Source organism: Procambarus clarkii, chromosome 71, assembly GCF_040958095.1.
Source record: "Procambarus clarkii isolate CNS0578487 chromosome 71, FALCON_Pclarkii_2.0, whole genome shotgun sequence".
Lineage (NCBI taxonomy): Eukaryota > Metazoa > Arthropoda > Malacostraca > Decapoda > Cambaridae > Procambarus > Procambarus clarkii.
Genome location: NC_091220.1, coordinates 11,099,744 through 11,111,947, shown reverse-complemented (window position 1 = coordinate 11,111,947; position 12,204 = coordinate 11,099,744). Strand labels below are relative to the sequence as shown.

General features: G+C 39.1%; 1 protein-coding gene across 5 annotated transcripts in view; it reads left to right on the top strand.

The window, feature by feature from the left end:
- LOC123745524 (protein mono-ADP-ribosyltransferase PARP12) overlaps positions 1-12,204 on the top strand; it is a 41,770-nt gene that overhangs the window by 4,068 nt on the left and 25,498 nt on the right. For 4 of the 5 annotated variants that reach the window (XM_069311983.1, XM_069311984.1, XM_045726118.2 and 1 more), the window contains exons 2-3: positions 8,187-8,325; positions 10,810-10,868. In XM_069311983.1, coding sequence (XP_069168084.1) covers positions 8,202-8,325; positions 10,810-10,868 — 183 coding nt within the window. In that variant the 5' untranslated portion in view covers positions 8,187-8,201. Of the gene's footprint in view, positions 1-8,186; positions 8,326-10,809; positions 10,869-12,204 lie in introns of those variants that run through there. The other variant, XM_069311986.1, reaches the window with a different exon arrangement.

Below are 12,204 nucleotides of genomic sequence, written 5' to 3'. Positions count from 1 at the left end.
ATCAGAATTAAAGATAATTTAATAAGTAAGTTAATCAATTATTAATTTATTATTATATATTCACTCCTATAGCTATAATTCACCATTTCACTTGATGTTCAAATATCAACATTAATTCAGACTTTGAGTTGCCACACAAGAAATTGAGTAATTACCTAAGTGTAATTACTCAATTTCTTGTGTGGCAACTCAAAGTCTGAATTAATGTTGATATTTGAACATCAAGTGAAACTACGTGCAAGTGAGTGCAACTACGGCTGAGTGCCCCTGAAAATCACACTCCACTTAAATTTGAAAACACAATATACGTCAATCTTACAAGTTCACTCTCCAAAGTCTCTGAGAATAAGATGGTAGAGAGGAGGGGTAGGAGTGGTATGGCTGACCGAGTCCCCACCTGGCCTTGGACAGGCCTAGTCTGGGCTGATGGAACCTCTGTGGTGTAGCAAGGCTTCTTTCTCTTTGTTTCTATCTATCAATGTGTATCTGTATATCAGTTCTCCGGGTATTTAAGGGGGAATTGGGAGCTAAACTCCGCCTACCAGGAGATAGCCCATGGCTATCTTCCTACCACACCTAGACAGTGGCTTGTTTGATGGAAACAACACAGCCACCTGTCTGCAATTATCAGCTTAGCAGAGAGCGAGGTCACCTGATGCGACCTGACCTCTATTTTAGAGGTCAGACCTATTTTAGACCTATTTTTACAGGTTCTGACTTTGGGACTTAAACAGCAACTCTGTTTAATCTCTAAACATACTCAACATATACTCACTTCACACACACTGTTTTGCTATTTACAAGTATAAAATTTTGTTTCTTGATCTGAAACTTTTCCTTGATAGGTGTAATAAATAAATAAATAAATAATAAATAAATGTTTATTTAGGTAAGGTACATACATACAAGAGATTTTACAAAGATTGATGGATTTATAGATAGAGCTAGTACATACAATGCCTAAAGCCACTATTACGCAAAGCGTTTCGGGCAGGAAAAACATTAATGACTAAACCTTAATACTAATTGGGTATAAAGAATAAAATGTGTTGAGAACAAATAAAAATAGAGATAAAGAGGGGGGGAACGTGGCTGAAAAAGCAGCACAAATACAATTAGGTCGACAAACAGAGTTGTTTAAAAAAAAAAAACAGACATGGGGTGACAATAGAGGGGTAAGGTAGGTTACAGGGAATTTATTAGGTAGTGCTTCGTTTTTATCTTAAACTGGTTGAGAGGTACAGTCTTTAACATGGTTGGGAAGGTCATTCCACATTCTGGGTCCCTTGATTTGTAGAGCATTTCTAGTTTGATTAATTCGTACTCTCGGAATATCAAAACTGTATTTATTTCTGGTGTGGTGCTCATGGGTTCTGTTACAACCTTCAATGAAGCTTTTGAGGTCAGGATTGGCATTACAGTTCAGCGTTTTATATATGTATAATACACATGAGAGAATGTGCAGTGACTTAATATTTAACATATTCTGAGATTTGAGTAAGGGTACCGAGTGATGTCTGGGGCCAGAGTTGGATATTGTCCTAGTAGCAGCTTTGTGTTGAGTAATTAGAGGTCGTAAATGATTTTGGGTAGTAGAACCCCAAGCACAAATACCATAGTTGAGATATGGATAGATGAGGGAGTAATAGAAAGTCACTAGGGCAGGGCGGGGTACATAATATCTGATCTTAGAAAGAATGCCCACAGTTTTTGAAACTTTTTTTGATATATTTAGAATGTGTCCCTGGAAATTCAGCTTGTGGTCAATGAGAACGCCAAGGAACTTGCCATCTAATTTGTTACAAATTTGGGTATTGTTTATTTTGAGATTTATTTGATTAGAGGATTTATTGCCAAACAGAATATAGAAAGTTTTGTCAATGTTAAGGGTGAGTTTGTTGGCAGTTAGCCAAAGATGGACTTTATTTAGCTCAGTATTTACTGTGGCATTTAGAGCAAGGGGGTCAGGACTGGAGTAAATGAAGGTTGTGTCATCAGCAAATAGAAATGGTTTGAGGTGTTGGGAGGCATTTGGAAGGTCATTAATGTAGATGAGAAAGAGGAGAGGGCCAAGTATGCTGCCCTGAGGAACACCAATGTTGATGGGTAGGGTGGGAGAAATTGAATTATTCACAGAAACATACTGGAGCCTGTCAGTAAGGTAAGATTTGAGGTATTGCAGGGAGTGTCCTCTGACTCCATAATGATGTAATTTAAGAAGAAGGTTTTGGTGGTTGACAGTGTCAAATGCCTTATGCAGGTCCACAAATAACCCAACAGGGAACTCATTTTTATCAAGAGCTGCATGAATCAAGTAATCATACTAATAAGTGCATCGTTAGTGCTCTTTTTGGGTCTGAAGCCATATTGACAAGAGCTAAGTATATTGTGTTTGGCTAGATAAGAGTAAAGCTGCTTGTAGATTAGTTTTTCAAATATTTTTGACAAGTTAGGCAGGATTGGTATAGGTCTGTAGTTGTTAACATCTGTGAGATCACCACAAATAGAACCCATGAGCACTACACCAGAAGTAAATATCACTGATCAATATACCGATGGTGGTACACTGCGTCAGAAATACCAGACGCGAAATGTGGAAGAGTAGAGCGAACCAGCAAGGTTCCGCACCAGCCCATTCTGCTGAAAGAGACAGAGCCGCGTAAGATGTTTAAAATAGGCTATACTTTTCAGCATTATCACAACAAAACTGTATATTTGCTCAATTTCATAAAAATTACAATTATACAGCTTATTTGTGTACAAGAAAATACAGTAGGTTTGTGAGAGTACATAATATTAGTATTTTTTCATTCTGGCAAAGCCACTAACATTTCAATTTCAGTTCGGCATGTCATTAATCTAACAGATCAGGTAAGATGAATAGGGACATTGTAGCAAAATTTGATTGCAACATATAACTACAATATAAATTGGCAGAGGTGATTACACTGGTGAAGATATATGTCTTAAAGTACAGTACGTATTAGTATTGGGGAATTGGGTAGCACACAATACAGTGTGAGTTTGAAGCACATGGTAGGAAACTATGAGGATGAAATTTTGTATTTTTTGGTTTTACTTCTGAGTAAGGCATAGATTAGACAATTTTTTAATTCATTAGGGAATGAGTTCCATAGACTGGGTCCCTTTATTTGCATGGAGCGTTTCACAGATTTAATTTAACTCTGGGGATATCGGAGATATTTAATTCTGGTGAGGTGCTCGTGGGTTTTATTACACCTCTTAATGGAAAAGTTTCAGATCAAGAATAGCATTTAGAAACAAGGTTTTTACTTGGCTTCTCTAATGGTGTCCCACCGCCAGTCTTCTTCTGAGGTCTCTTGGCGGTCTTTTCGCCACTTCCTTTTAATTTGAAGGTTGTCTTTGTTTTCGGTTCATGTTGGTTTGTCTTTCCTTTTTTTTTTTTTCAGGACAGGCATCTAATGCCATATACCTGTACTGTTGCCTTGTATCGTGCGGCACTAGTGGAGCCGCTCCAGCTCATGTTCGGAGTGGATGTCACTTCTGCTCCGTTTTGTAAGTTTCCTCGTGCATTTTTCCACCTCCAGCCAGCTCATGTGCTGTCTGAGCTGTCATGGTCCTTGGACCGGGTGCTCTCCTTTTTCTCTTCTCCTCGGTTTGTGGTGGCCCCTTTGGTCCGTGACTGCTTTGAAAAGTTGTTGTTTTTGTTGGCTTTGGCCTCTGGGGGCTGGGTCGGCAAGTTTCATACTTTCCGTTGCAGGGACTTCTTCTCTTTTTCTCTGGTGGACATTTTGTTCGCTTGCAGCCATCTCCTCCTTTTGTGGCAAAGAATGAGACAGCAGGCTTCTAGAGGGGTCCATGTGTTATCGATGCTTGGTCAGGCCAGGGGTGCATAATGTGTTGTGTCCGATTTGCGGCTTTACGGCGTTACCTGCGCGCCTCTGTGTCTGGGAACATGCTGTGGGTTGACCCGGTATACCTCGTTCCCTGTTCCAGGGCTTGGGTCTTTCGGGTCGTTCCCAGGATCATTAAGTCTAGCCAGCCTGCGCTCTACCCTTTCGGCCATGATGTTCAGACATTTGTGGCTCTTGCTGCTGTGTTTGGAAACATGTCTTGAGCTGACAATCGGGCACAGGGGTTTTGGAGGTTGAACAGGGTCCTGGTCATTCGTTATTGCACTGGACCCTCAGCAGTTGCAGCCAGTTGTCTCGGCTTTGTTATGAGTCATGCGGTGCGGCTGCGTCCCGAGTAAGTCATTATTTTTACTGTTCCTTGGGTAGCTAGCTCCAGGGAGCCAACAGGGCTTCCCATAGAAAATCCACATTGAATGTAACGAAACGCCGTTTTCTGGGTGAGTTCCGGAGGCTACCTGACACCCTCACTCCCTCCGGTCAGCAGTTTTTGTTTCCGTTTGCTCAGTCTCAAAAACTGGGGACAGACAGCTAGCTCTGGTGGGGTGGGGCCTCCCCCTCCTGGAGGGTGGGGTGGGGGGGGTGCCAAGAAACAGATCAGTTTGCGTCTGTTTCGGAGTGCCTATCTTTCTGGGTGCCCAAACCCGGTCAATGGCAGACATGAAGGCCCCCACACAGTGGAGTTTTTATAGGCCATTGCTCCCTTCGCCTCTCTGAGGGAACCGTGTTCTGGCTTGTGGTTCCCTGTAGGCATGACAACTCCATATGACTAAAGACTCAGACTAATATAGCTAATATCAGTCCAATAGCTCCAGGGAGCCTCTGGGACTCACCCAGAAAATGGCATTTCATTACATTCAATGCTGGTGTTTTAAAAGATTTTAGCTATGTGTTGTAATTACCTAAGTGTAGTTACAGGATGATAGCTATGCTCGTGGTGTCTCATCTTCCCAGCACTCTTTGTCATACAACGCTTTGAAATTACTGACGGTTTTGGCCTCCACCACCTTCTCACTTAACTTGTTCCAATAGTCTACCACTCTGTTTGCGAAAGTAAATTTTCTTATATTCCTTTGGCAACGTTATTTACTTAGTCTAAATCTGTGTTCTCTTGTTCTTGAAGTACCAGGTCTCGGAATTCTTCCTTATCAATTTTGTTGATTCCCGTTACCATTTTGTATGTAATGATCATATCGCCTCTTTTTCTTTTATCTTCTAGTTTTGGCATATTTAATGTCTCTAACCTCTCCTTGTAGCTCTTGTAATTCAGTTCTGGGAGCCACTTAGTGGTATGTCTTTGCACCTTTTCTAGTTTGTTGTGTGCTTAAGATATGGGCACCACACAACCACTGCATATTCCAGCTTTGGTCTAACAAAAGTTGTGAACAATTTCTTTAGTATTTTGCCATCCATGTACAGTATTTAATAGCCATTCTGAAGTTAGAAAGTGTTGCATAGGCTCCGTGCACGATGTACTTATGTGGTCCTCAGGTAATAGTTTTCTATCTAGAACGACCCCTAGATATCTTTTTTTTTTTTAATCAGAATTCTTTAAAGATTTCTCACATAATTTATAGGTTGTGTGGGGTCTTTGTTCTCCTATTCCACATCCCATAACATGGCATTTATTCACATTGAATTCCAATTGCCAAGTGGTGCTCTATATACTTATTTTGTCCAGGTCTTCTTGAAAGGCATGACAATCATCTAAGTTTCTTATCCTTCCTATTATTTTAGCATCATCAGCAAACATGTTCATATAATTCTGTATACCAACTGGTAGATCATTTATGTAGACAATGAACATCACCGGTGCAAGAACTGAACCCTGTGGTACTCCACTTGTGACATTTCTCCAGTCCGATACACTGCCTCTGATTACTGCCCTCATTTTTCTAACAGAAAATTTTTCATCCATGTTATAAGCTTACCTGTCACCCCTCCAATATTTTCCAGTTTCCAGAACAAACTCTTATGTGGAACTCTGTTGAAAGCCTTTTTTAGGTCCAGATAGATGCAGTCAACCCAACCATATCTTTTTCTGTAAAATCTCTGTGGCTCGATCATAGAAACTGAGTAAATTTGATTTGTATGATAGGTACTGAAGTTTAGTCTCAAGTCTATGTATAAACTGAGGAACTTTCGCTCATTTTTAATGCTAATGTTGACAGTGTCTATCTGAATGAGAATTTTTTACGATTTTCTTCTAGATAAAATATACTATATCTTTTCTATGTTTAGTGTGAGTTTGTTGGTTGACATCCATGAGTGAACATTTTTTTTAAATTTGTCATTTGCAGTATTATTTAGTGTGTTTGGGTTGGGGTGTGAAAAGATGATGGTAGTATCGTTAGCAAATAGTACAGTATAGGCTTAAGAATGTTAGAGACGTTCGGCAAGTCATTAATGTATATAAGAAATAGGAGAGGTCCTAAGATCCTTCCTTGTAGCACTCCTACGGTTAGTGATAGAGAGGGAGAGGTTATGTCATTGATGGCTATATATTGGTGTCTATCATTAAGCTATGACTGAATATAGTTCAGAACAAGCCCTCGGATTCCATGATGGTTTTGATTAACCCTTAAACCGCGCATGTTTAGAGCTCGGAAGCGAAAAGTGTTCAAATTATGTAAAGAAAACTTAAAACTGTTAAACAAATCTCCAATTTATTGTTTTCAGTGTCATGAAACTTTCATCAAAATATTTTCAGAAATTGATTTTAGATCAATTTTTTAAAAAGAAGAACCTTTTGTCGATAAAGAGAACAGCTCCTATTAACTAGGACTAAGGGATAATGCAGTAATAAAGAGATGTAAGCACCTGTCTGACGCACAAAGAAGAAGAACAGTAGTAAGAAGTGTCCACAAAGTGGCTATGCAGCTGGTGCCTTTATAGCATTGCTGAGTAATACATAATAACACAAATAATAATGAGTAACTATGCTATTATGCTCTATTGTGTTATATATCATATAAATACATTGCCCAATGTTAATATATATTACTTTCATCAATGTCTAAAAAAGATTTTTTATGGGATTTTTTTTTCAAGATTTTTTTTTTATTACTATTATGTGATTTTGTTGTAACCTCAACATCGTGGAGAGTGCATACCCTTCCCTAACTATGTGAAGATAGAATGTAATTGGTCAACAAATAAATCAGTCACAACTCGCAGAACTTGTGACTGAATTTTTTGGGGCAGATTTTTTCACGGATTTCAGACTCTAATTTTCTTTGTCTCTTTAGGGTGTTTTGAGGATTAGGAACCATATTAGGGCTTTTCACTTATATAAAGTAGACCCTAAATATATCCCCTAATTCATTATAATTATTAAATATTATGAATGCCAAACAATGTTTATTAAAACATACAACTAACATAACAAATTAGAACTACCTCTATTCATTGTCGAGAACTTTAAGTTCAATTATCTCTGAAACTAGAGTTTCAACTTTGAGTGGCTTCTAAACCAGTTTCTGACCAATTCTCACCATTTTGACATGTTGTGTGCTCAGCTGTCTGTTCTACGATCCCTTCAGAATGGATTTTTTATAAACCCTATACATTTGGAGTTATACTTTATTTTTTGTTTAAATTTGCCACATATTTCAAATGCCATATTGACAACTGTTTTGCAGTAAACTATACTGAAAGCCTATATTCTAATTGGATGCAATTGAAAATCATATGCTATTCTGAGAGCATGATAACACTAAATAAACAATTGGCGATTGTTTATATTTTTTAATCTGATTTGAAAATCTGAAGTTTTCAATATTCAATTTTAAATTTATTTTTATTTTCTTGTTTTTCAAGTTATGTTGTGATCATTTAGACAAAATTGAAGCATTTGCCTAGTTGATTATGCACAAAAAATTGGAAAGTGTTTGTGCAAGTTTGAAAAACTTGAGTTATGTCAAATCGTATATGTATGAACAAATCCACAAGGGCCGTGACGAGAATTCGAACCTGTGCCGCTGCCTTAATCGATATCACGCTATTGTGATTTCTGTGTGTAGTGTAGTGTCGTACATGTATGTTTTGCGCGGTTAATGGTTAAGTACAAGTTAGTTATGATTTACAGTATCCAAGGCCATTCTCAGGTCAATGAAGAGGCCAATTGGAAACTCATGTTTGTCAAGGGCTGAGTAGATTATATCAGACTAATAATGGCATCATTGGTATTCTTTTCAGAAAGGAAGCCAAACTGGCTAGGACTTAATACCTGTATGTTAAATTTTACAAGATTGAGTACATAATGACTACCACTTACTAAATACCTTGCTTCAGGTATCGGGAAGCACAATGGGTGGTCGAGGCCGTGGTCGAGGCTGTGGTCGAGGCCGTGGTCGAGGCTGTGGTCGAGGCCAAGGCATGAGCAACAATCATTGTAGTGGGAACCCGGCCTTGCTAAACAATCTGAATAATGGTGAGTATCAGAATACTGTACTGTAGTTTAGGAGAGGGCCAAGAGTTTGTACAGCATGTATTTTTATAATAATTGTATAATATTTTTTGTAATTATAATTTTAGTCTGTTGATTGACCAGATGTTACTTTCAATGAATAACTACCTACTTTGTCACCTTATTATTATTATATAATTCATTGTGTCGAGGGACAGGAAGCCAGGGTGTATTCATACACGTTTGGCTTTTATCGAGTCCTCCCCCCCCCCCCCCCCCCCCTCAAGGCTGAATTACTGACCCCGCCCAGGATGCAACCCCACAGCTAGTTGACTAACTCCTGAATACCTACTCACTGCTAGGTGAACAGAGACATTAGGTGAAAGGAGATGTGCCCAACCATTTCTGTCCTGCCTGGGATTCGAATTCTTGATTGTGCGTTGAGATTGAACCCTCCGAGTTGGTCGGCCGAGCGGACAGCACGCTGGACTTGTGATCCTGTGGTTCCGGGTTTGATCCCGGGCACCGGCGAGAAACAATGGGCAGAGTTTCTTTCACCCTATGCCCCTGTTACCTAGGAGTAAAATAGGTACCTGGGTGTTAGTCAGCTGTCACAGGCTGCTTCCTGGGGGTGGAGGCCTGGTCGAGGACCGGGCCGCGGGGACACTAAAGCCCCGAAATCATCTCTAGATAACCTCTACTTCTGTACTACTGGGACCCTTAATTTATGTGTACCTACATATACATGAACTCCTTTCTCATACAGCATGTGACATTTATGTTGTTACCTTGAGCCCACTCGAAGTAACAGCATTCTATATCTTGTACTAACATCAGAAGAGGGCATGTTTGTTCAAATCCAGGTAGGGGAAAAGCTCACCCCCTTCTTGTGATTACAAGTACTTGAACTGGTACTCGGCAACTTCAACTTGATATTCATAGACTGGATTTACAGGATTTAGTGACCAGTAATGTGATAAGGGCAGGATTGTGGTGATAATAAGCACTGTGCATAGTATTGTGGGAGGAGTAATTGTGGTGAGGGAGTGAGGGAGAGAATCGAGGTAGCCTCACTGTGGCAGCCACTCTTGTTTTGCTCATCAAACTAGCTTAGTGGTTCACTATGGTGAACACATATGTACATGGGTATATACAATGTGAGTATATAGTGTAGTAACAGCAACAGGAGTATGTTGGGAAGAGCTATTTTGGTGAGTGAGGTGACGTAATCGTAGTGTCGTCTGCTGGCTGCTGTGTGATTTCTCATGCAGTGTATGGTGGCCACTGTAAAGTTTGCATACAATACCGGCTTACTTGCATAGTTCTGGTGAATAAAACATGTAGATAGGTATACATAACATGTGTAAATAGTGTAATACAAACAATAACAGTATGATGGTAGGAGCAATGTTGGCGAGTAAGATGTTGGAGGAGTGAGGGTGTGGCAGCTGACACTCGCAGAGTTCTGAGTGTGTTCATGGTGAATGTATATAGTGTGTGATAGTGTATAGTGTGTAAATAGACTGTATATATTCATAAATTAGCATAATACAATGGAAATATGTGCTGGATATGTGTACACATGTGTCATGCACATAACGCAGTGTCTTCGGACAGTACGGATGTTCTACTGCCATAATATAGTGTACATGTTCATTATACATAGGATTGGCACGTAAAAGCATATAAAATGTATTTGGAACTGTGCGCCGAAAATGAACAAAAATATATTCGCGGCAGCTCGTGCATCCAGCCCCGAGCGCCCTACCGGCCCCGGGGGCGTACACCACGGGTGACCAGGGAATGATGACGTCACGCACGAACTTACGGACCCCATAGCAGCTAAAGTACTTACAATTTCGACCTGTTACTATACCCTTACTCAGGGAAGGGTTTTTGACACTTTAAAAACAGAAAAATATTTTTTCCAGATATTTTATTTCCTGCGCACTGGGGGGGGGGGGTCATATTTGGAAGCCGCGCAGTTAAGGGGTTAAAAAACTAACTGATGCCCTCTTAAGGAGCTTATACATCATCAGAGTATTTGCTTAGAGATGTTACATTTAAGTAAATGTAACATCTTTGTAATGTAAATTTAACAAATTTTAATGTAATGTAAATTTAACAAATTATTAACAAATAGTAAATTTTAATTTAAATGTAACATCATAACATCTTTAAAAGATGTTTACATTTAGGAATACATTTTGGTGATTTGTTAATAAATTATTTGCATGGTTTTCCATATACAGTACAGTACTTGCAATTTTGATGATTAAAATGATGATTGTCATAGATGCCACGAGATTAGAGTTTAATTTTGGTATATTCTAGATTTCATTTGGAAGGCTGATTGAGGTGAGATAAATTACTAATAATTATTCTAAATCCAGAAAATAATTACAGTAAAATACTAACATGATAAAAACAATGGACAATAAAAGTTAGAGATGAGCAAAGTGTAAATAGAATAAAAGTACTGTACTGTATTTATATTTTACTTTGCAGCATTGGAAGGAGCAGGGCGCTCACAAGCCTCGAGGGTGTCAGCTGACCACAGGAACCAAGTATGTCATTATGGAGAGTTCAGAATTTGGTTTATATTACAATAATGATAATATTTCTGGGAAGGCCCGTCTCAGTAGCTTCCCCAGCTTATCTCTAGTGCCATTGAGCCTTGGCCCAATATCCTTGGTTTCCAAGACCCATTTCTCACCTGCTGGAAGCAAGGACCAGACTTGGGCTCTCACTATGAGGCAAGGGGAGCAGGGGACAAGTGGTCAACCATAAAACTGGCCAAACCCACCAGAAAGCATAGGTATCACACAACAAGTGACTGCCTGAAGAAAATTAGGCACCCCTACATAAACAAGGCAAGTAGTTATTTCTGTGGAGTAAATACCCTGAGTGATATACCTGAGAGCCATCAGATGGCATCCCAGGTCACCTAAGGTCTCAGCCAGTCTGCTCCCTCACTGTACTGTCTGTTGTTATCTGCCTAGCACCTCAAGTCTAAGCTGGTCTAAGCTTTAGTTGTTACCTCTATAAATTTATAACTAAATTTACTCATTATTTTAAGTTATGTCTAAAAATGCTGTGTAAAATTAGTGACTATATGAAGAATACAAATACTCCATACAAAGTAACCACTCAAATATGATCCTTTATATAAACAAAATAGTATTGTATATTTATAATTAAGTGATGTTGGCTTTCACTGGAACATTTCATTCTGCCAGGGGCCATTGCATTGTTTTTGTTTATGCTTCATGTTTGTATATACCATCCACATCTGACCCTATTATGCTGTACAAGAGTGGTATTAACATATTAGCACAAAATGGGAGTATGCTACAAGGCAACATACTATGGCAACAGCAAAAATCTCAAAATAAACAATACCCAAATTTGTAACAAATTAGATGGCAAATTCCTTGGCATTCTCATTGACCACAAGCTGAATTTCCAGGGACACATTCTAAATATATAAAAAAAAGTTTCAAAAACTGTGGGCATTCTTTCTAAGATCAGATATTATGTACCACGCCCTGTCCTGGTGACTCTCTATTACTTACTTATCTCTCCATATCTCAACTATGGTATTTGTGCTTGGGGCTCTACTACCCAAAATCATTTACGTCCTCTAATTACTCAACACAAAGCTGCTATTAGGACAATATCCAACTCTGGCCCCAGACATCTCTCGGTACCCCTACTCAAATCTCTGAATATGTTAGACATTAAGTCACTGCACATTCTCTCATGTGTATTATACATATATAAAACGCTAAACTGTAATGCCAATCCTGATCTCAAAAGCTTCATAGAAGGTTGTAACAGAACCCATGAGCACCACACCAGAAATAAATACAGTTTTGATATACCTAGAGTACGACTTAATCA